Source organism: Pterocles gutturalis, unplaced genomic scaffold (assembly GCF_000699245.1).
Source record: "Pterocles gutturalis isolate BGI_N339 unplaced genomic scaffold, ASM69924v1 scaffold39544, whole genome shotgun sequence".
In the NCBI taxonomy this organism is placed as follows: Eukaryota; Metazoa; Chordata; class Aves; order Pterocliformes; family Pteroclidae; genus Pterocles; species Pterocles gutturalis.
In genome coordinates this window covers 16,811-39,595 of record NW_010132261.1, presented here as the reverse complement: position 1 = coordinate 39,595, position 22,785 = coordinate 16,811, and the positions used below count along the sequence as shown (strand labels likewise).

General features: G+C 34.2%; 1 protein-coding gene across 1 annotated transcript in view; it reads right to left on the bottom strand.

The window, feature by feature from the left end:
* The window catches only part of LOC104467172 (ryanodine receptor 3-like), a gene marked incomplete at both ends in the record, with an annotated part of 114,588 nt that overhangs the window by 75,564 nt on the left and 16,239 nt on the right, over nt 1–22,785 (bottom strand). Inside the window, 10 exon segments of the mRNA XM_010080842.1 lie at nt 726–855; nt 3,648–3,762; nt 5,624–5,897; nt 11,347–11,484; nt 15,070–15,172; nt 15,741–15,941; nt 16,434–17,235; nt 18,148–18,374; nt 18,746–18,832; nt 22,315–22,480. Of these exon segments, the coding sequence (XP_010079144.1) occupies nt 726–855; nt 3,648–3,762; nt 5,624–5,897; nt 11,347–11,484; nt 15,070–15,172; nt 15,741–15,941; nt 16,434–17,235; nt 18,148–18,374; nt 18,746–18,832; nt 22,315–22,480 (2,243 nt within the window).

Genomic DNA, 22,785 nt, shown 5'->3' with positions numbered 1-22,785 from the left:
ATTTCTTTAACAGAGGAACAAGTTTACTATGTAATTCTGCACAACCCTTTCAATTCAAGATGTTAAAATATGCCCACAGTCAGCTAAAAGAGAGACTTCCAAGCTGCAGTTTTATCTGTTTCTTTTCTTTGAGTCTTATCCCATTCTGTGTGTTTAACATGGGCAAATGCAGACATTGAAATGATCACCCTGGACAGCTAAAGCACTGTGAAACTACATACTATCTTGCCTTGCTATGCTCTATTAATATACCCATCTATCCAGCCAACACAATTTTCCTTGTGTTTCAAAATCGAATAAAAAAAAAAAATCAATCATTCAGTGTTCCAATGGAAAAATACAAAATTCACATCAGTGGCCTAAATTTAGACGGAAGGGAAATGAAACCAGCTCAAACAGGCAAGCGCCATAGAGGGCTAACTCAATCTTAGATTTCCAGTCACACCTATTTTGAATGGAAAAAATATCAAACTCTATGGATTTAATCCTAAATTTTCCAAGGTATTTAAAACCACAGATTTAGGCTATTCTGTTTCTAATACAATTCACAGACACATAAGGATGAAAGGAAAAAAAAAAAAAGTTAGAGGTGAAGCCACAAAGTGGTTTAAGCTTCAGAGAGGCTTCACCACATGCCTCAACTTGCTATACGAATTAGATACTCAGCTTGTGATATCACAGTTCCTCCCGGTCTTGCTTTTAGCTGTTACAGCTACATGACATACCCAGTCCAACGCTGCTGTTTTCCAATAAGTAAGTAAGATGCTCAAACATGGCCTTTTGGTTTTGACGACTAATGCGACAGAAGTAGCACAGGAATCGACAACAGCTTGCCACCATCTTCGGAAAAACGATCTGCTGAAGAAGAAAGTTGACAAACCAGTGAAATATGTTAATTACCAATCTGTTCCAATTCTTCTTCCTGCACTCCTAACAAGGAAAGTATCGTGAAGTTACCAAGGTGATAAGCAACTGACAGTTTTGCATTGCTTCTAACTTAAGAAAGGACCCGTGTTTCCTTTTAACTTTTGTATTCACTAGGCCATTAGGTTTAAAATGTTCAAAAATCTTTTTAAAGAGGACTATAGGGGACTTGTAAGGGGAAAAAACCGGAGAAATAATTCTCATCAAAGCAATCTGCAGACTAGCAAATGCAGTTATACAAAAACTGTCTTAACAGCATTCCGATAACAAGCTAAATCGCAATATTAGGTCATAGCAGAATAAATACTCAAGAACCCTAGCTCATCCTCCCATATTACAATAAGCATATACAATCTTAATATAAAAACATTTCTACAAGACTCCTATGTTTTCCAATGCATAGCTCTGATAAGATAAAACAAAACATTAAATTGCATCAACTATCCAATGCTTTTAAATCCAAAACCAAACAAAAACCCTCAACACTTCATTTCAAGCACATTATGTGCGAGGATTTCTCCTCTGAAAATAAAATAAATTCATCTGTAGCACTCATGAAAGAATGTTTTACAAGTTGCAATTAGTCATGACATCTGAGATGAACAAGTTATACCATTCTCACGTTTCACTGAAAGGAGCCGAAAGAACAAGATCAAAAATTATGGAACAGATTTTTGATGCTTGCTTGAAATTTTTTTCTGATTTACTAAATTTACCAATATATAGCACTTTTTAAAAAAATGTCAAGTTCAGGTGCAGATCTACGTAATAAGGATACTCACAAAATTAACTGGAAAATTCACTACCACCAAGGAGAATTCTTTTTCAAATAAACTGACTAGCACCCTTTAGGCACCAGAAGAATATATTCTATATATTTTATATATTCTATAATATCCAAGGTGACATCAAACATTTTCATCACAATACCATAGGTTATTTTTCTTACTATGACATCCTGCCACCTTCACTTCACACCTTTCAACTACAAATAATATTGCTTATACTTTATTACAACAAAGTCTAATAAATTTTGCCTTCTTTATAGCATAACTCTCGTTCTGAGAAGTGTAACCTTTACACTTAATGAGACAACAATCTTACAAAAAAGTGATTATTTAAATAAAGCTATATGTTATAACAGTAATACTGTTAAAAACTGTCATTTTAGAAATTCCTCATTATTCACAGGAATACATATGAATGTGGAATTCTATAAACTTTCAATCAGTAAGAAATAATTCTGAACTAAAACAATTCAATTCTGACGGCCAAAAAGGGTGTTGCTCAGGATTCTCTGAAAATGAATGAACAACCAACATCAGAAACAAACATGACATTAAGATTCCAAAATTATAAGATTTAAAACACAGTCTTTAAAACAACTGTTCTAGGCATTAAGATCCAAGTATTTTCTGAGATACACATTTCACCAATGAAGCACCTTTCCAGGCTTTTGTTAACCAGTACTAGTAAAATACTCTAAAGTATTGACATACCTTCAGCCCCACCATAGTCCACAGATCTCCTCATCTGGTTCTGACTCATTTATTTATAGCACAGCTGGAAAGAAGCCTGGCATAAATTTTCTTCAGTTTGAACTGACCATTTTTCACCTTCTCACTGTCCCTTCAGAGAAGTGTGAGCTATAACACTCCCACTACATGTCTCAATACAGCCTCATGATAAAATCACTTAATCCAAGAAGCTGAAGATCTAGTTTAAACCATCTGCTGCCACAACCTAGGAAAATGCCCAATCCCTAAACCAGAGACTACATTGCATAGTTGCTCATTCCAGCTCTTGGAGCTATAACACTGAACAGAAATAAATGTCCACGAAGCTGGAAAGAGAAAACAAAAGGGAGCATACTAACAATCTAGCTGTGAGGAACTTGTCTGAGAGTAGGAAAAGCAGCGTTTGAATGCCTGATGCCAACACTACACTTAAGCTGTATATAAGCGATTCACTGGACAAACCCATAGAGTATTTAAAATGAATATATAAAACCACAGCTGACCAAGGCATGCTCCCTGTTTCTGGCCCTACTCCTCTCCATTCAGAAGAATACCTTACCTGGCAGTGAAAGACCCACAGATGCAATAAAAAAATACATTAAAAAACCAGCCACAAGCAAAGAAAAGAAAAGATAAGCCTGCTTCACTTCTGACTTGCTTCAGTAGCCTAAACATCCAGTCAGTCGTCTCAAAATTTATGCCACTCAGCCTTTAAACTATCACATAATGCTAACAAATGAGAAAATACAACACCACAAGAAAATCATTGCTCAATTAAAGTACTTGAATTTCAGCATTCAGAATTAAGCTGGTGTTAGTCTTTTATTATAGATTGTTGCTAATAACATTTTACCTAAGATGAAGAAGTGTATTTTCCTTGCAGAGATACACCTCCCATAAATGCAGCTAACATATATATTTAAAGTAAGGTCAAAACCTTTTACAGTCCTATTAAAAGACAAATGAAATACGTCTAACCTCTCACTCACTCTAAAAAAATCAAGTCCTAGAACGCTGGGCTTCTTTCTCCAGTACTATAAATATTGTTCTATTTTTAACATTAACCAATATTTCAATTTGGCCAAGCAAAATCTGTCTTACATGAGGGAGATCTATTTTTCTTTGGATACTTCTTCTTAAACACCCTAGTATACTTTTGGAAAGGTTCAAAATGCAAAACACACAGTAAAATTACAGTGAAATTACCTGAGATTTATCTCCTCCAAGCACATTCACCATCACATCCATAACGGTCTCATGCATGCCCAAGACTCTCATTAAGTTAGGATGCTGATAAAACACCTTGTTGTTCATTATATCCCTAAAACAGAACAAAGAGGCAAAAAGGTGTCTTTAAGAAATAACGTTTTAATTTAAATCAGTGATGCATTATTAGAGATTTCAGAAATACGCATTCACTGTAGTAACGTCATTTTAAATTCCTAGGTTTCAGCATAATTCAAAAAAACCTGACAACTAAATGGTTCACATTTCAACATGCTGTCATTCCTCTAATTTTCATGGGTTCTGTATAATAAGAATCTAAACTTTTACATTATTTCAAAATGGTGTTTCTTCACCTTTAAATTGCTCTTACCATCTGTTCTGTTTAAACAAAAAATACATTCTGTGATGATCTAAATTAAAAGAATATATTGCTATGTTTTAATTAGAGAACGGGGGTCAAGAAATCTAAATCTAATCTTGTCACTGCAGTAAAACCACAATTAATTTTCTCAGTTCACAAAGTAAAAGACAATAAATAGACTTAATAATCATGGTTATTTGTTAAATGCATTTCACCAATACTTCCAAAATTAAGACCATCTGTCAGAAGATCTAAAATGGCATACAGTCCCCTTAAATAGGAATATTTTAACATTTTCACTCTGCCCATCATCATCTCAACATGTTTTAGAATTTGCTGTATTGGTTTCATAATCCAGATCACAATTTATGTGTTTTGATAGGGAATCCAGTGACTTCTAACATTTTAGGTCAACCTACTAAAAACAAATGGCAAACAACTGACATCAGGCCTTCTTTAAAGAAATACAGAAAACTGGCAATGGAAGATGACTCATAATACAGCACCTCTGGGAAGGGGGCTACACTCATTTTAAGATAAAACATTCTTTTTATCTCTCTTAGAATTCTCAGCAACTTTACAAACTCACCATCAGGGACAAATTAGGTAATACTGTCACATATGAACTAATGATCTGTTAGCATGACTTGCTCAATTCAACTGCAGAGAATAATCTTTGCAATTTAAAAAAAAAAAACAATTTTTACAGTGAAATAGTAAGAATTAAAGTTCCTTACAACTGTTGTAAAGGAGAGAAATTTTTCAATGTTCTTGATGAAGAAACACAGTTCTCAGGTAATCATGCTATCATTTTCTCTCTTTTTAAATACACCATTTTAATGGAAATAATTAATTTTCTGTGATTTTTTCCTTCCAACATTAAATTGCTTAATCCACCAATTTTTCACCAGAGGAGTAACAGATATGCAGGCATATACCATAATAGTGCTACTTAATGGAGGTAATCTCATAGCAGAAAAAATATCCTCACATCTGCAGGCATTACATAAAGGCAATTTCTTTTAATTCTAATTTCATAAAGGATAAAATAAGCAGTCTTCTGTGTTCAATTACTTTAAGTTGCCACTGATGATAACATAATAAATACTAATCAGTTTGAAACACTTCACATCACAGCAACACTTTGCTGGTTCTACCTCACTGCTTGCACAAACTTTCAAACTAAAAAGACACCAGCAAGTTTATTCTCTCATGAATGAAAGATAATGTGAGCTTAAACTTTGGGAAAGATGTAGTATTGATATCAATAAAGACTTAAGTTATCTGTTCTCTCCAGAGCTGCTAAAACACATACTTTGACAAAGCTTTAAGCATTAGGCTTAACTATAGTAAAAGGAGTCCATTTTGTCTAGATAGGAAAATACCTCAGTTCACAGAAACTTTGACATATTTGATACCACTAGAGAGAGCAATTGGAGCCATCCTGGAAATATTTGTGAAAACTAAAATTTCTGGTACATATCTGCATTTTAGTAAAGCAGAAATTTTCATCCAGAATCTAAAATGAAAGGATTTGCTAATATAACAGAAAGCTTTATATAGACTTAAAAATAAAATTATGTTAATTCCATACCCTAATCCATTAATCATTAGCAATTCCTCCTCTTTTCCCATTCTGACACTGAGAAGTGAGCGAATCTGGCCCAGTGCTGCAAGCAAATTAATGGTATCCTTCACAGAGGCAGCACTAATAGTGTACGCTTTCCTCAGAGCTTGCAGTAGCTCACCAATGCTGTCATATTGCCTACGAAGAAGAGTGTACATAATCCGAACTAATTCTGGATCTTGAATCTGATCTTCCTGGGACCAGCGCACCATAGTCTGGGATATGAGTTCTTTCAGTGTAGCTAAAAGAATAAAATACATAAAATGTTACTAGCTATTACAATAACAAAAAACATCAAAAAGATGTATTATAGTAAAATATTAGATGACAGTAGACAATGAGGCAGTTGTAAGCAAAAGAATACAAGAAGATTGAACAGGATTTTTCAAACAGAAAAATAATTTTTAGATCTTTCAAGATAAGTGGGATACTCTTGAGAGATGGAAAACAAGAAACATCTACTTAGCGTTCAAGTCAATACCAGTATTGTTGGCAATGAAAACTTCTTTGTTGATCACGACTCTAAGAATCATCTTGTAAGTTAAATGCTATATTTAATCTTTTAATTTATCCTTCATTTCTACATCAAGATTTATAAAATAGCACTAAGTGCAGCATAAACACCTTTTCATTAGGAATGACTAAAATTTAATTTTATAATGCCAAAGAGACATCATATTTTTTACAATCACCAGCCTAGGTTTGAAATACAGAAGTTGGTAATTAAGTTTTCAGTCAAGAGTTTACTGACAAGTATGAGTTCAACTACAGCAGAAATATTCATGAATGAGCTCAGCTTGCCAACTAATTTTGCTAGTGGAAAGATGAAATAAAATCTGTTCTAAACTTACAAAACTGCCAGAAAGGAGGATGAGATAGCTGCCTTTTTAAATCAAATATCCAATTCAGGGCCTAGCCAGGGTGGCTTCAGCAGCTTTTGCTGCTCATTCACTTGATGAATATTTGCTTTTTTTTGTTCAAACAAAGGATCTACATTGTCTGCAAAAAGATGATCTACCTGGAAACATCTCAAAATTGTACGATGGTGCAAACATACTAAGGAGTAGGAGATGCAAACTGATTTAGAATAGGGGAATTCAATCTGTATTTCCCATCTGTTTGGTGAAAGTCACCGTCACTTGGGAATACACTTTCTAAAAATACTGTATTGTTTGGAACAACACAATGCATATTGCTTGAAGCAATTCTGTTGCATACACTGCACATTCAGTGACCCTGAAAACAATTTTTCTGAGCCCAGAGTTCAGGAAATTTACCTGAAAACTAAACACATGTTCCAGTCCTTGCTCCAACAAATGTGCACTGTTGATATCAAGTAGAGCATGAATAATCACCTTCCCTCTTAAAACAATGCAAATTTATTTCCTCTATTTCCAGCAAATTTACCTCTTAACTTTCCCAAAGTTCTTCCAATGGTAAGAACTGGCCCCTCCTAATTTCCAGCACAAAGTGTTTATAGCTAGTGAATATCAATTTATTTTTGTGTCTACACTATCCTTTCACTTGCCAACTCTTCTCTCTTACAGTTTACTTAGTGATGTATTCATAGAAAACCATCATTAATTCTCAGATTTTGTTCAATAAGGAGTCTCTTTTCTATGGGGACAGATTCTGTGTTTCATTAAGACAGCCTTATTCTTAGGGGCATGTTAGAAAGGAGAACACTAAAGAAACTTTGTTCCAAAACACGGTATAACTTCTTTCAATCAAAACAATTTCTTATTTCAGTGCAATAAGGCAACCTCTTCTTCTTTGATTCTTGCACTAAACTCTTCTTTCCTAGAATACCTAATAATTTCCCATAACTTTCCCATTCACTAAGTGCCACTGATTTCTGGTTACATAAACATAACACACTTCTGTCAGAAAGTCAATGATCTCATTAAAGAATATAATTACTTTTTCTGGCTTTCTGCTTGGGGGGGAAAGAGATAAACATGGGATAAAGAGCAACCTGAAGTGGTAAACTCGAGGAAGAGTTAAGGTTTCCTCCTGTGAAATTATGTTAGGTCTTAGATAGCTCAGGTGATGGCCCCTCTCACAAGGCTAATGGACAAATTGTGCACAAATTTTTGTCTTTTTGTTTTACAAATCTAGTTCCTCCTTTCATTAGTACTGCCAGAAATATATATCTTTATTGAACTGAAAGGAATATGACTTTCAAAATAATATGATATTTTGGATTTTTTTGTTTGATGAGGGAAAATACCATATGATTCACTCCAAATAGATATTCTCCACTGTGGCAACAAAAATATTATCTGCACTGACTCAGTTATGAGGGTGATTTTATACACTTGATTATTAATACATATTACTAAAAGATGATTACAATTTTTAGTACAAACATAATATTCCACAAGAAACACATTCTCATAAAATGAACAAATGAAAAAAAATTGTTTCCCTGATATTGAATTGTCTACACAGAGGTTTCCATGTGTATGTGCTGTGTTTTGTAGAGTTTCTCTTTGGAGTTTTGAAAATGTTTCTCCATAACAAGTGTTAATGTTTCTTAGGTTTTAGTACCTTTGAAGGTTTTTATTGTTTTCTTCTGATAAGCTGATAATTACTTTTAGGCAGTATGGCTAGTAGCCTTGGAAAAATCAATTAGCCATGTCCCTGCATGCATCAATTTTTGGTCAAAAGATAAGAAACGGAAGGTAAAACTAAATGGTAGTGGTCACAAAGAGGGAGAAACAGCAGTGAAGTTCTGCACATATCCATGCTGCGTTCTGTGATGTTAAGCGCCTTCCTTCCCTGAAAGACCTGAGAAGGGAATAAGTGGATGCAAGCTTGATCATCAAGTTTGATGAGACAAAGTTATGAAGGATAGCAAATATGAGTTTAACTGGAAAAAAATTTAGAATTCAAAAGGACGCAACTGGGCAATAAAATGGTTGTGCAATTAACTATAAAGTCACTATATAAAATGAGGTAGGAAAATATACTCCTCATTTATAAATAGAATGATGATATGTTAACAGAGACAATCTGACAAATAGATCCATGAAGATCACAGAATCACAGAAGTGAGGCTGGAACGGACCTCTGGAGGTTACCTGGTCCAATCCCCATGTTCAAGCAGGGCCACATAGAGCTGGCTGTCCAGGACTGTGTCCAGATGGTTTTTGAATATCTCTAAGAGGGACACTTCCCTGATCAAATTATAAAAATATCAGCTCAATTATCAGTATCAACTCAAATTCCCTGGCAGTCAAATAGATCAAATAAAAAGCCAGGATTTATTAAGAAAGGAATGGTCAAAGTGAGTACATAATGCCATTATGTTAATCCATAGATCTGTCACACCTTTTAATCCAACAAATTAATATGCCATCAAATTAAGCCCATTCACAGGGCAGGAGCTAAGTCAAAAAGAAAAGTGTTTCCTCACATCATGAGTGACAGAACCCTGGAACTCCCTGACAAAAATGTGGTACATGTTAAAAATCCACATTTGCTCAAGTGGGGACTACACAACTATCTGTCAGAAAGATACAATGGGGATATAAAAAGATAAAGCTATTTAGATTCAGGAAATCTCCTAAACTGAAGATAACTGGAGAGTGAGACAGCATTAAAGTTGTAAATCATATCTGATTGTTTTATTCTTACTTGTCCCTAGGTAACAATTTGTGGTCACTATTTAAAACAAGGCATTGGGTTGGATGGATATGAATCATTACAGCCTGTCTTATCGTATTATTACAAAACTGCTTAGTGTTTGCTTAGTCCTTCTAGCTCTGAGTGTCTAAGGCTTGTTCCCTGGATTAATTTCTTATCTGAATAATTCTTAAAGATACAGAACTTTGCAGTCCAGTTTCTACTGCCTAAAACCAGAGACTTCTCAAGTCGCCACTCCAAGCCACTTACATACACTCGCTCACATCTAAGCACAGCAGTACACTCTCAGGACTTCTAGCTGAACTCCTGCAAAGAGGAAAGCCAGAAACACTTGTAAAATTTGACAAACACTCCACTAATAATTCTTTAAGAGGCATTAGAGTTAAAAACCTCAGTAATACAGTTCTTTCTAAGCTGTTCTTACGCCTTCTGTGAATTTTAGTTTCGGTTTACAAGAGTCTGCTTAGAGCCTCTTTTTCTAATCAGGTGTATTGGGACAGTGATCTATTGCTTCCTCCCCTCTAATCCTTTCTACCCTCTTTTGCCCTATACTCTAACTGAGAAGCTGCTGTTTCACTTGACAAGAAAGATCTCCTTGCAACTCAGCCAAAAGATGAGAACAGATGAGAAACAATCAAACATGATGACTCCAGCATGATCTCAATAGTAGTCAGCAATAGTCTGATACTCTTTTTGACTTCTAATAAATCACAGATGTACTGCACCGCAACCAAACATTCTATAACCAAAATTTACAAAACAGGCAACAAAAAAAATGGAGCTACCAGCCAGTGAGAAGTCTATTGTAAGTAACAACTAATAAGTTAACATTCTGTGGTAAGCAACTCTCTAAGGAACAAAGTTTCAAAGGACACTATGATTCTTCAACCTAATGGTACGATTGCATTTTTTTTTTCCCTTGAACATGCAGTGGAAATTATTAAATAGAGATTTAACCTTTTTGCACAAACATTCTCATATAGCCACACTAAGATCTGTGGTTCATTGTTTTAATGTGGGAACTGAATTAGGGCATTTGTTCAAACCAGTAAATCCTATTTCCTGATTTCTTTTCTAGAACCAGTAATCAAGTGTATAACTTCAGAATATGTGGTCCTACATGAAACATTCGTATTATACCTAAGGAGATATCCTCCTAAATTAGAGGCACCTGCAGGGCCATAGTTAAGTGAGCCTGACAGCCATAGCTGTTTGTTTTCAGGCAAACTGATGATATGAAGACAGTATTCTTCTCTGCCCTCTGATTTTAGAGACACATCTTACAGACCTATAGAAGCAAAGAGCAGAATAAGAACTCACAATACTACATTCTGGAAAACTGTTAACTTAAGCATTTCTGAATACAGAATTTGTACTTGTGAAAAAAAGTTGTTCTTTCTGTTCACTTAGGCAAACAGATGGAATATTTCTTTAAATTCTGAAAGGATATGGTCAGAAAGGATATGGTATGGATGTATATATGTGCATATATATGATGTTTGAAATAAATCAGAACATATTATTAGTTTTAATTAACATATATATTCACCATCATGAAGTTAAGTAAGTGAAAACCATGCCTTTTTACAGAAAAAACAAGAACAGTAAAACCATTTTGTCATATATATCTTGGTACCGAGATGCATACAGCTTCTCATGCAGCAAAGAGAATTAAAGTTTTGGCATTAAAAAAAAAACAACAAAAAAACACCAAACATATAAATGGAAACTTCTCAAGTTTGGAATGCTTGAGTCTAGATTATTGTGCTGTAATTAACTTTTTACATTTCTTAGTAAATAATATGCAATTTTTCAACCTGAGCTAAAGACCTGGATCCAAATCTTCCACCCATTTTAATTTCTTGTTTAACAATGCATCTAAGATGTTTAGTATGTAGGATAACTTTTCTAAGAGACAAAACAAACTTAAACAAGTAGTCTCTTTCAGTTCGCTATAAAGTTTATTTGAATATACACTCTTGTTGACTGCATATACTTTTAAAACTTGCATCATGGAGTATTTATGTGGAAATAAAACTTACTAGGAGATTTCTCTTCTTCCTCCTTAGGTTCTACTTTTTCTGCTTTTGGTGGACCTTTGATTTTGTACATTAATGAACGGAGTTTGCCAGTCAGGGAGGTATCTTCCTCTTCCTCTTCCTCCTCTTCCAGTGGAATACCTTAGCAGACAATAAAACTGGTTAGAAACAAAGCTTAATCTCTGAAGATTAATTCCTTCAATATTTAAAAAAATATCAAAATATCTACAGGAATTTTTTTAACCTGCAAATTTCATACAGAAAAAAAAAAATATGTAGTAAGGCCACCAGCTTTACCATGTAGCTACAGTAGCATCCCTCAAATTATGCTTATTTCAGCACACATATTTCTTATATCCAGATTGATAGTATTAGTTTTTCAGTATTATGATGAAAGAGGTGTAATTTTTTTGAAGATTCTACTATGACAATTGATTTTTACTCAGACTCATATTTGATTAAATATGTGATCCTTTGTTTCATATCCCAGAATGTAAGCTAAGGAAAGAAATGTATGCCTGTATCTCACAATAAAGTACAATTTTTCAGTTGAGGTATTTATCAGTCATAAACAAAAATATTAACTGGATTTAAAACTATAAGAAGGTTATAGTTCAGAGATTATGCTGGTGATGCATGTTTTTAATGAAAATGTAAATGATGAGATGGGGTGTACAAGGTAGTTTAATACCTGTACAACTTCAGCTCACTACATTGCTTCACAACCATTCAAAGCATTTTCAACTCTTTCACACCTCTTAACGATGATCAGATACCATGTGTTATGTGCAGAAGCACAGAACACCTAAGCAAGCTCCTTTCAGACCAGACCTAATTGTGCCGAGCTGAAACGTAAGCTTTTGTTTTTTGGCTGCTGGTCAAAGTGAGATTGAGAAAAGGAAAAGATTTACAGACAGAATACTGAAGAGATAGTATTAGAATACTAAAGCTGGAGCAGAGGGAAAAGAATAAACTGCAGTGGCTAAAACTGGTATTATAAAAAGCAACTATGAAACAAAAAAAAGAACTGAAATGTGGTTTCAGGTTCAAAAAACTTTGCCACTGGAAGATACCAAGTGGAAAGAGTTAAAGTTATGACTAGGAGTGACTAAGTGACTGAGAAGAAAAAAAAGTCAGAGGTAGTGGGACAGAATGGGAAACTAGAAATTTAAATTGGAGACTACACATGGAATTTAAGGAATGGGAAAAATGAGACCAGCTGAGCAAAATGAAAAGCTAAGAACGAAGGAAGGCTACAGTCAGAGTCTGGAAAAAGTAAGAACAGGAAATGTAGCCAATAAGGAGTGCTTCCATTCAGAAGCTGATGATCTAATGTTGCTACTGGCTAATCACTTAATTCAAGTGGCAGAGGTCTGTGCACTGGAACAGATGGTTCCAACCCAGATAAGTGGCAATCTGAAATTATGCAATAAAATCTGTTGTAAATTTGTTTGTTTTGCTTATAACGAAGAAATTACACACAAAAATTATGACAGAGGACTATTATTTTGCTGGCAAAATTAACCACTCACAGTTTGGACATGCTAGGATTAAGACTGCCTGGATAACTTTAATACAGACCATTTGCGTACATTCATGAACCAGCCTTTAATTACTTGATTGCATACATATTTTTCCACTTAGCAAAGTATACTTAGTATTAGGAAGCCAATTGAATATTCTAAGCACAGCTCCTATTCATTTTATCTGCAGCTGTGATTGCTTAGTACTGATTTTCAGGACTAAGGACATAGATAACGAGAAGCACTTACCTGCAGCGACCACCTATGATAAAGCTGTACAAAGTAACGAATATGGTTTTGTTTAGAATCCAGAGGATCGTTAAATATTTTAATAATGAGATTGTGCTTTCTCTATCTTCAATTTTCTCTCTCATTCAACAGAAACATTTATAAAGTAGTAAACAACTATAAAAGTACACCCCTAAAGAGAAAAAAACCCCCACAATCAGTAGGGTTCCACCTCATGAAGAGATGAAGAGTGATCAGGAGCTAAGCTAACTCAATAATAATATCAGCAACAAGATTTCAAGGTAAAAGAAATTTATTGCAGAACTAAGACATTTCTAGTTAAGTTGGGGGTCTTCCATAATTTTCATCCTGGAGTCTCAGAGAACTCTGATGCTAAACAGGCATTATCTTCGAAAACGAGAGGTCAAATCAATTGCTAAGTGACTGAAGAATGGAGATGATGGCACGTAACTCAATAAAAACGGTGAAAAAGGGAGGAGCTATGACGTTACTAACTATTCACTTCAATGCTTGGAAGAAAAATGTAAGAATGAAAGAAAAAGTTTTTGGTAAGCACTTAGAAACATGGATGAACAACAATCAACACAGGATTGTCAAAACCAAATTACAATACGCCAGCTAAATTGCCACCTATAACACAGCTAACCTTACAGACACAAATCTTGATTTTAAGGACTTCTAATACTGTCTTATACAATATTCTTAGAAATAAACTGATGAAACACAACCTAGATACCCAGTGACCTACTCATCTTTGTCTGAGGTAGCTGAAAAATGGTAACTGGCTTATGAAATCACAGCTTGGTGGTTGCTAGAGATTCCAATAGGGTATTCAGAAATAGCATCACAAGATGACAGCAGAAGCCCTAACAATGCAAGTGCAGAATGGTATAGGAGGCACCATGGCTACAAACAGAAATCACAAACTGTTAATTACAGGTAACTAAGAATGCAATTCCATGAACTGGTTAAAACTGGTTTTAGGGATAACCAGTGAAGAAATAACTAGTAGACTATATTAGTAAACATTTAAATGCTATCTCAAGCAAACAGAAGAAGGAAGAAACTATTAAGATTACAATGATCTTCCTAGGGAAGAACTTGAGATGTTGTCAATTCACTGTAACGACCCTGTCCTCTTCTTCTTGAACAAGATGGGTGTCATCAACCATAGGACCAAGAAATGCACCAATATAATCTACCAAGTAGGCAGGTACGAAAAAGCTTTTGTATATCAGTTCTAACTGCATAATTATTGAGAATGAGCAGTAATAACTGGATGATTCAGACTAAAAATGTTAGTACCATTGTAAATGGAGTAGTAATTCCATTATTGTCTTGATTAGACTAAGATCTCAAAAGACTAACAAAAGATTTTTGGCATCACACCTAAAATGCGATTCCTTAACCCGCATACCTCATCCTTGAGGATACCCTACAGAAATTGAAATGCAATGACTGGGGCAGCTGTAATCTGCAGTAAAACAGTGTTTTATAATGATTGACCATCACAGCTATGCATACACCAGGAAACTAAGCTAAAGCAGCAGCAGCAGCCCTCATCTAGTGTTTTTTTAGTAACATTTCTATTGCTCAACTTCACAGCAACAGTGTTAATACCTTTTATGTGCTTGTACACACACACATGCCTATTTAAACCTTTTCAGGTAATCCAACCTTCATTTTTATTTTTTTGTAATTAAGTCTAAAATTGATATATAAACAAAATAATACTGCATAATATTTACTAGATATATAACAATGAAACTTAAAACCATACACAGGCTTCCCATATTTTTGTAATATGCACCAAAGTCTGTCAGGAAAGTCACCATGTAGACAGTAATACATCTAACAAAAAAACCTCATACTAGTATTTTTTTAACTGATCTGTTCTTTTTCAATGTAAAGTGTCAAAAAGACAAACAAAAACTTAACAAAACATTGCCCTCACCACAGTGAATTAGAAGGTCATCATGAAATTCATATAACTCATCCCGAATCTCCTCTGGACAAGGACAATCCTCTCCCAGTTGAAAATTCAGCAACATATTAATCTTTAAGGGAATTAAGACGTAGTTAAAACACTGAGACAGCCTAAGACATATTCTAATATATAGCATTGCTTTACCTGTTTATAATCAAATTAACATGAAACATAGATTTCAAATACAGCTTAAAGGAAATACTAAAGCAGTGGTATTTTGTAAGCTTTAATTATGATTAACATCAAAATACAGTTACACTGTATTATCTCCATCTACATCCTGGAGATAGAAAAGACTATTTCTAACATATAGATGTCAGCAGAACACTAACTTCATGCTAAATTTTAGCAAGTAAAATTATCAAATTATCATCATCTTGCAGAACTGGATGAATCTCAGCTCCTCAGCACTGGGCAGTAATGTTCAATTTTTCTCTACTGTTGAGAAATCTTAAGTCAATTTTGGTTTAGAGCTTGAATTCTGGAGCACAGGTACAAGCATTGTGACATTCAATATCTTAATAAATTTCAAATTCATTTTTTTTTCTCTAGCAGTTCCAATGCTAGTTTAGAAATCAGAACTCTTAGTTTAACATCACAAAGAACTGTTTTTATGTCAACCATTTGTTTAATATTACCTGTTCTTGAGGAGGAGACCGAAATTCTTTTGTCTTCCTGGCAGTCAAAGCAGCAGACATGTTCAAGGCTTGCATGAGTTCATTGTACCTGTATTTCTGATTATATTGCAATTTTGATACATACCGGTCTGCAAATGATACAATTGCTTCCACTCTATGTTGTAGCTCACAGTCACAGAAATAATTGAGTAAATGACACATCTAGGACAGAAAAAAACAGACTTAAGTTCAACAGTTTAACAAACTCTAATCAGGGAACTGATACACTGCATCAGACTGCAAAAATGAGAGACTTTTTCCCCATATTTTTAACACTGGAAAGGTGACAAATTTATACAGTTTTATTATCTGTTCAATAATACTACATTGCATTCACAGTCTTTCACTCCATGAACATGTAGAAATCATAGAATAGTTCAGGCTGGAAAGGTCCTTTAAAAATCATCTGGTCCAACCCTCCCTCTTTTAAAATACATCTATGAAATAAGTATTCACATATCTATTTTGAATGTAGATACACGTTAGAAAGAATTGCATCGTAATAAAATTTTGTTACTAATATGAGGTCATAAGGCAAAGTGGAATAAAGAACTTCAGGATTTCAAATCTTACAAACTAGAGAACAGACAAAAAGCCCTACCTTTCATTCATCAACAGTAGAACATATGTAATACATTTATATTAAATGGTTACCTGAAGCTTAACAGATTCTGGTAGCCTTGTCTGCAATAAGCCCTTTGCAGGAGCTTTTGTTTCTTTTATAGCTTTCTCCCCAGCTTCTACAGCTTTTTCTTCAACTTGTGTAACTTCTTCTTTCTCTGTCCTCTCTTCTGTTTCTTCCTTATGATCTCCAAACACATTGGGATCAATGAGGAGCAACACCTGCTTCACATCATCATCATCAAAAACCCCCATTATGAGCAATGTTGCTATCAGTTTAAGAACAGGAACAAACTGGAATCCAATCTGTCCTCCAACAGGGTCTCGTATATGAGTACCACTACACTGTACTGCCTCTGTTAGCATACTTATGGCCTTGGACTTAAGTGTATCAAGGGGTATCTCTGGGCTGGAAGTCTGATGTTCTTCACCGGTCACAATAAAGCATGGAGTAGAAAAATTGAAGCCTGGTTTCAGGCAAGTGCTAAGGCCTACTCCAGGTAAACCATGCTTCTTTGTTTCATCAGGATATAATTTAATAGTTCGAGTTTCATCTGTAACTGGAATGATAAATTCATTGTTCATCATCAGCTTGGCTTGCTTGGCATGTTCCAAATGAATACTAATGAGCAAGTCATAGAATCCAGAACGTAGAAGTCCAGGTAAGTATTGATTATCTATTGTATAAAATAGCTGAGATACGTCCACATGGCTACAAAGTGCGTAAGCAACTCTAGTGTTACCTAGAGCACAAACTGAGCTATAGAGTTTTAAAGTGTGGTAGTGAAACTTCATCAAATCTTCTTGTTCACATAGTTCCAAAATATCAACGCATCTGTTATAAAATAAAGAAACAGAACAGCAGTCAAATTTGTGAATAACAATTTTGTAAAAGAAAAGTTTTATAATCTCTGCACATTTTGGTCAGTTCCACTTTAAACTATTAATATTAAGGATGATACTAACTAATCTTACATGTGATCATCAAACCACAGTAAACTGTGGTAAAAATGAGATTATTTACAATTATTACTCCACAGGAAAAAAAAAAAAGGAAAAATGTAAGACAGAGAACCTTCTTTAGAACCTATGGTAAATTAGAGCTTGTTTTTAAAAGAAATGTATTTGGAATGCTGAATTAAATTGGTTATTGAGTTATTAAAACAAGCTGCAAAATAACAGTTAAAAGTACAGCAGTTATCTTCCTGCTATGCTTTTGCTTATCGTTCAATTTGTCACTAGCTACAATTTTTGATACTTGGATACATCTTTATTATTCTCATTCTGAAGATAAAACCTAATGAAAATCTAAGAAAGTCAGGATCTTGTCAATAAGAACATAAAAACTTAATCCATGAAAATTCAGAGCAGATGAAACAGGAATAGATTACATGTTTTTGTTACAGAAAAAAGATCAGCAAAATAGTACTTGCATGTTATTTATATTTGTTTTTCTCAAGCTGAGAAATCTCTGTTTAAAGACCTTGAGATTTAAGAGATATAATTTAAATAAAATCAAATAGTCATGTTTTCTCTTACATATGCAAATTTCGTCACATAGTATTAAAATTATTCAGCCTCTCGTGTCTACTTAAATTTCATGAATATTATAGTATAGCAGATAAGATCAGAAACTCTGAACAACTCCAGTGTAAATATTCTCCAAGGCATGTTTAACCAATACCCAGGTATCAGCTTTCAATACATTTTGTCCCCATCAAGTCACTGTAGTTCCTTCCAAATGTACCTGTTTTCTTCTGGGATATGAAGTGCCATCATCTGCAGAGGTTCCAAACACTGCACAACCCAGCCATGACGTTCACTGACACGCTCAGTTTCTACTTTTAGAAAGCTGTTTGGCATCCTGCTCCATAAAACAGGGGTAATTGTTTGCACATCAAGGCGAGGGGGACACTGAGGAACAGGATTTCTTTCTTCGCTTTTAAAAATTGCTGCTGATAAAGGCATGGTATTCTGTAACAATAAGTGCATTAAAATTATTTTTATAACATATAATTGTGAATAAACCTGTAATACCAAAAGGAAGTATAATTTATTGATAGCAAAGAACTCATAGAAATACATAAGTTATTTCAATAAACAAAATCTGCTGGAAAACCCCCAACATTAAGGGTGTTCTCCCCAAATAACTTCAGTTTATTTTGACAAATCCAGTTTAGATTTGTTGAACAATTAACTAATATAATAATTATATTTACAGAAGTAAATGTAGAAATAAAAAGTCACACCACTGATTCAACCTTCCTAAACAAATTGAAGTGAGCAGGAATTTCTGTGGAAATAAACAGATTTAAAAGAGCACCTTTACAGAAAATGTTTTGTACCTTTAATTTACCAAGTTCAAACTGAATCAAGTTAGTGCTTGTAGGCTGTACAAAAGTTGCTGGAAAAAGCTTTGTGTTTGGTTCAACCTAGAAGAGAAATGAGATCAAAAAACTTAAAAACTGAAAAAGCAACAACACTCTCCTCCCAGAATATGATATGATGTAGAATAAATATTACATAGCTTACACTTCATTATCAAATAACTGCAGACACTGTATTAAAGTGTTGATTAATGTCTAACTGTAGTTTACCTCTAACAGTATTTACTGAGTTATCTTTAAAGACCCACCTAACTTTCACGCAGCTGTGCCTGCTGCCTTCTGTGCTCTCAACACCTATAACAAGAACTTCGGTAACACTGCATGTTGATTCTTCTCAAACACATCCAAAACCAACACCTCATTCTAGAGAAGCTCCTCAAAAATCCAGCCACTTTACAGCTACATACTCTGGCTCTTGCTCTAGGAAAAGTACCCCCAACACAGACTGAGGGTAGAATACAGCTTTTTACACCACCACACACCTTTTAGAGTTCTTTCACATTTTACACTGGACAAAATAATTCACTATCAAAAAAGCTCAGAAATGAATTTTGAAGAGAGATGGAACCAGAGGGGAATAAGAAGAGGGCGAGAGCACCTCATTTGATCAGGAGAGCGCAAATCTTTATTTCTTATTAAGATTAGTGCATTTCTGACGCATATTCCAAAAACAGAACAGTGTTTGTTTTTTTTTTTAAAGATCTCAAAGATCTCTTTATTTCAAGGTTTAGCACTTATCTTCAGCCTTATAAAATCACAGAGAATTACACTGAATCACAGTGCTGCAGTTTTAAAGTGTCTGGCTGGGTTTGGGATTTTTTTGACAGATACATTATCCTCATTTCCTCATTATAGCTGTAACCAAAGTACATGTCAGAGTACTAATACCAGTTTATTCTGAAAAATTCTCTACAGGGTCATCCACCCCTACTGCCATGAAAAAAAGAATTAAAAAGATACTTACAGAATTGTATATTATTAAAAAGATTTCAGTGCTTCAGGGTGTCTGAAAAAATGGTATACTCTATACAATAAATTCAAGGTTTCAGGAGTTCAATTAAATATTTAAATCACATCACTGTGTATTTTGTGTACTATGCATACACATTATACATACTAAGTACAATTACAATACTCGCGTTGTGAAGGTGTGCAACTCCGAACTCTGAGGATAGCAAACTATCAAAAATTGCAAAACAATAAACAGAGATCCATCTTCCTCTAGATGAGAGAACAGCTCCAAAACACAATATAACCTAAACAAAATGTAAAATAGTACCATACACTGAAAATCTGTATGCAGACTAAAGTTGTTTCAGAACTATGACTATTGGTTTAGACAAAATAATGTAGGGCCAGGCACGTACATTCTAATTTTTTTTATAAGGAAAAAAACACAAACCCAAATCCAGAAACAAAAGATATCCTGGACTGAAAGACACTACTAATAAAATATGCGTTATATTTCATTAAAGCCTGAAAGTAACTGACTTAGACAATATAACTCTCAGTCTCTGACCCAAGATAGATATTTCCTAGTAATAATAATAGAATTTGTAATTTATAAACTTTTTTGAAGGGCAGAAAACCATTACTAACCCAAAATAAAATGAAACATCTTGTAAACCAATATTTAAGATCTCCTTTCTGCTATGTAAACCTTAACACTGGCCTGATGTTTAGTGACAAAATCTCAAATATATGTGTGCATACACTACATTTCATTTACTTTTCTATTACAGACAGTGTGGTTTTTTCTGTACATCACCACGGTATTCAATAGTTAGATCAAGAACTACAGCAAAATTCATTTCTTCTCCTCAATATGTTGACCTCTAGGCCTTTTAAATGAAAGCAGCATGCATATACTGTCCCTCTACTTCAGTTAAGAAAACTGAAAAGTGTAAACGGTTACAAGGTTAAAATAATTATCCTGCAGCCTCTAGGCCAGACAAATATCAGTCATGTTTTTGCAATTTGTGTGAGAGATTAGATTTACTAAAGTATTTTGAAGATTTAATGTTAAAAATATTCAAGAAATGAAAACTACCTAAAACTGTTTTCACTATTTTCAAAAATAGATAAAATACTTAAATTATTCAAAATAAGCAAATGTTGAGAAGTACTTCACCCTCAAACATAACACTCCTGTTGGAATTGTATCTGTACAGGAAATTCTGAGTGTTCCTATTTTTTGACAGATCAGGTGCTAACAGGTTTATTGAAAAACATTTCTGAAAGCAACTCCAGGTATTTTTCCCATGGAAAAGAGAAGAAATAGAAGATACTAATTGTATTTGGTAAGATTATTTTAAATTTAGTACAAAGAATGTAGTTATATTAATTGCAAGTCATAAGAGGAAAAACCTGAAAGTGCTTTTTACACTAAAATCAGTAACAGTATCTTCTACATCTATATTTTCCTAGATTTATTTGCAAAATTATAAAAACAGGTAAAGGTTGTTCTGTGAAAAAGAAACAACAAACCAGACCAAACTTCCATGGTTTTCTTCATAAGCTGTCATATTGATTCATATCTAGCTAAAAAAGGAGGAAAGCATAGGGTTTAAGCACTTTCATCTCCTGTTTTCCCAGCATGGCTCTGCAGTCTCTGACCACCCTTACAAAATATACCAAAATCAAAGCTGCTAGATCATCTCCCAACCCCATTTGCAGACTGTGTGGAACCCTGACACATTAATTTTCAATTGAGTCAGTATCAAATGTTTAATTAAATTTAGTTGAATAACATTTAAGTTTTATCTGTATTACAGATTTGTGGTGTTTTTGTTGACATAGCAGAAAGTGATGCATTGGTCCCGACACTGCCTCTCTTCCACAGCGGATGCTCTGCTATGGAAAACTGATCATACTAGGAGCAAATCTCATCAATCCGCTGCAGAAAACTTTTGTCAACTACTGATCCATTCACATCATGACTCCACATTTTGAGAACATTAATAGCATTTAGAGCCCACCCCATTTATTTCGGCTTTGCACATTAATGCATATTTGAATTTTGGGTTTCGAAACATAAGATTTCCAAATTATAGCTATCTGCAGAAGACACAAACCCTGGTAATAATAAACCAAATTTATTTTTTCAATCCATACCAAAAATCACTATATCTAAAGTCAAATTTTGACCTTTTGCTTATTTAAATAATTATTTCCCCCATCTTGCGTAACAAATTTAGTCGACAAAAAATATTTTCAAGAATAACCAACGTTATAAACACTATAACTCAAGATTATGAGCTACAGCAATTGAGAGGTAAACAAATACTTTTCTGAACAAATCTAACAATATCTTCCTCAGCATTTAAAACAACTGTAAAAAGTTGGAAAAGTGTAACCATACAAAAGAGAGAAAAAGCAAAAGAGAGGAATGAAGCAGAATAATATAGGAAAACATGTTAGTGTCACATGAATAGTGTTCAGTTAGATTTCTGAACCAGAAAAAACAATTTTATAACAACATCAAAATGATCAGCTTACTAGATAGCTTCATGAAAATCTGATACTACCTGATAACAAGTGCCAAGCTCTTTTCCATTGGCTGTGAATGACAACATTCCAGTAGCCAGGTCAACAAAGCATCCGATTTCTAAATCAACGTTACCGCGACCTGATCTCTGGGAATTAGCCATTACATCTCCTCCCCAAACCATATAGCAATTGCTGCGCTTCACACTGAAAGAACAGCAAGAACAAAGAAAACAAATCATAGGTAACGCTGAACTTGACCAAGTATTCAGTGAAGATGTACTTTTCAAAGGAGTAATGGCTAGAGATCCTCAAAGGTGTTTGTGCTGCTGTTAGTATTATTTTCTCATTAACAAATTCCCTTTCTTAAAATAATGTAAGCATTGTGGATAAGGGATCAAACTAAGCGCACCTTTATTTTTTTTCCTTTTTTATAATTATTAAACAATTTTACATGCTTCTGTGTGCTTATATAAGACTCATTACAACAAACAACAGGTTAATCCATGGAG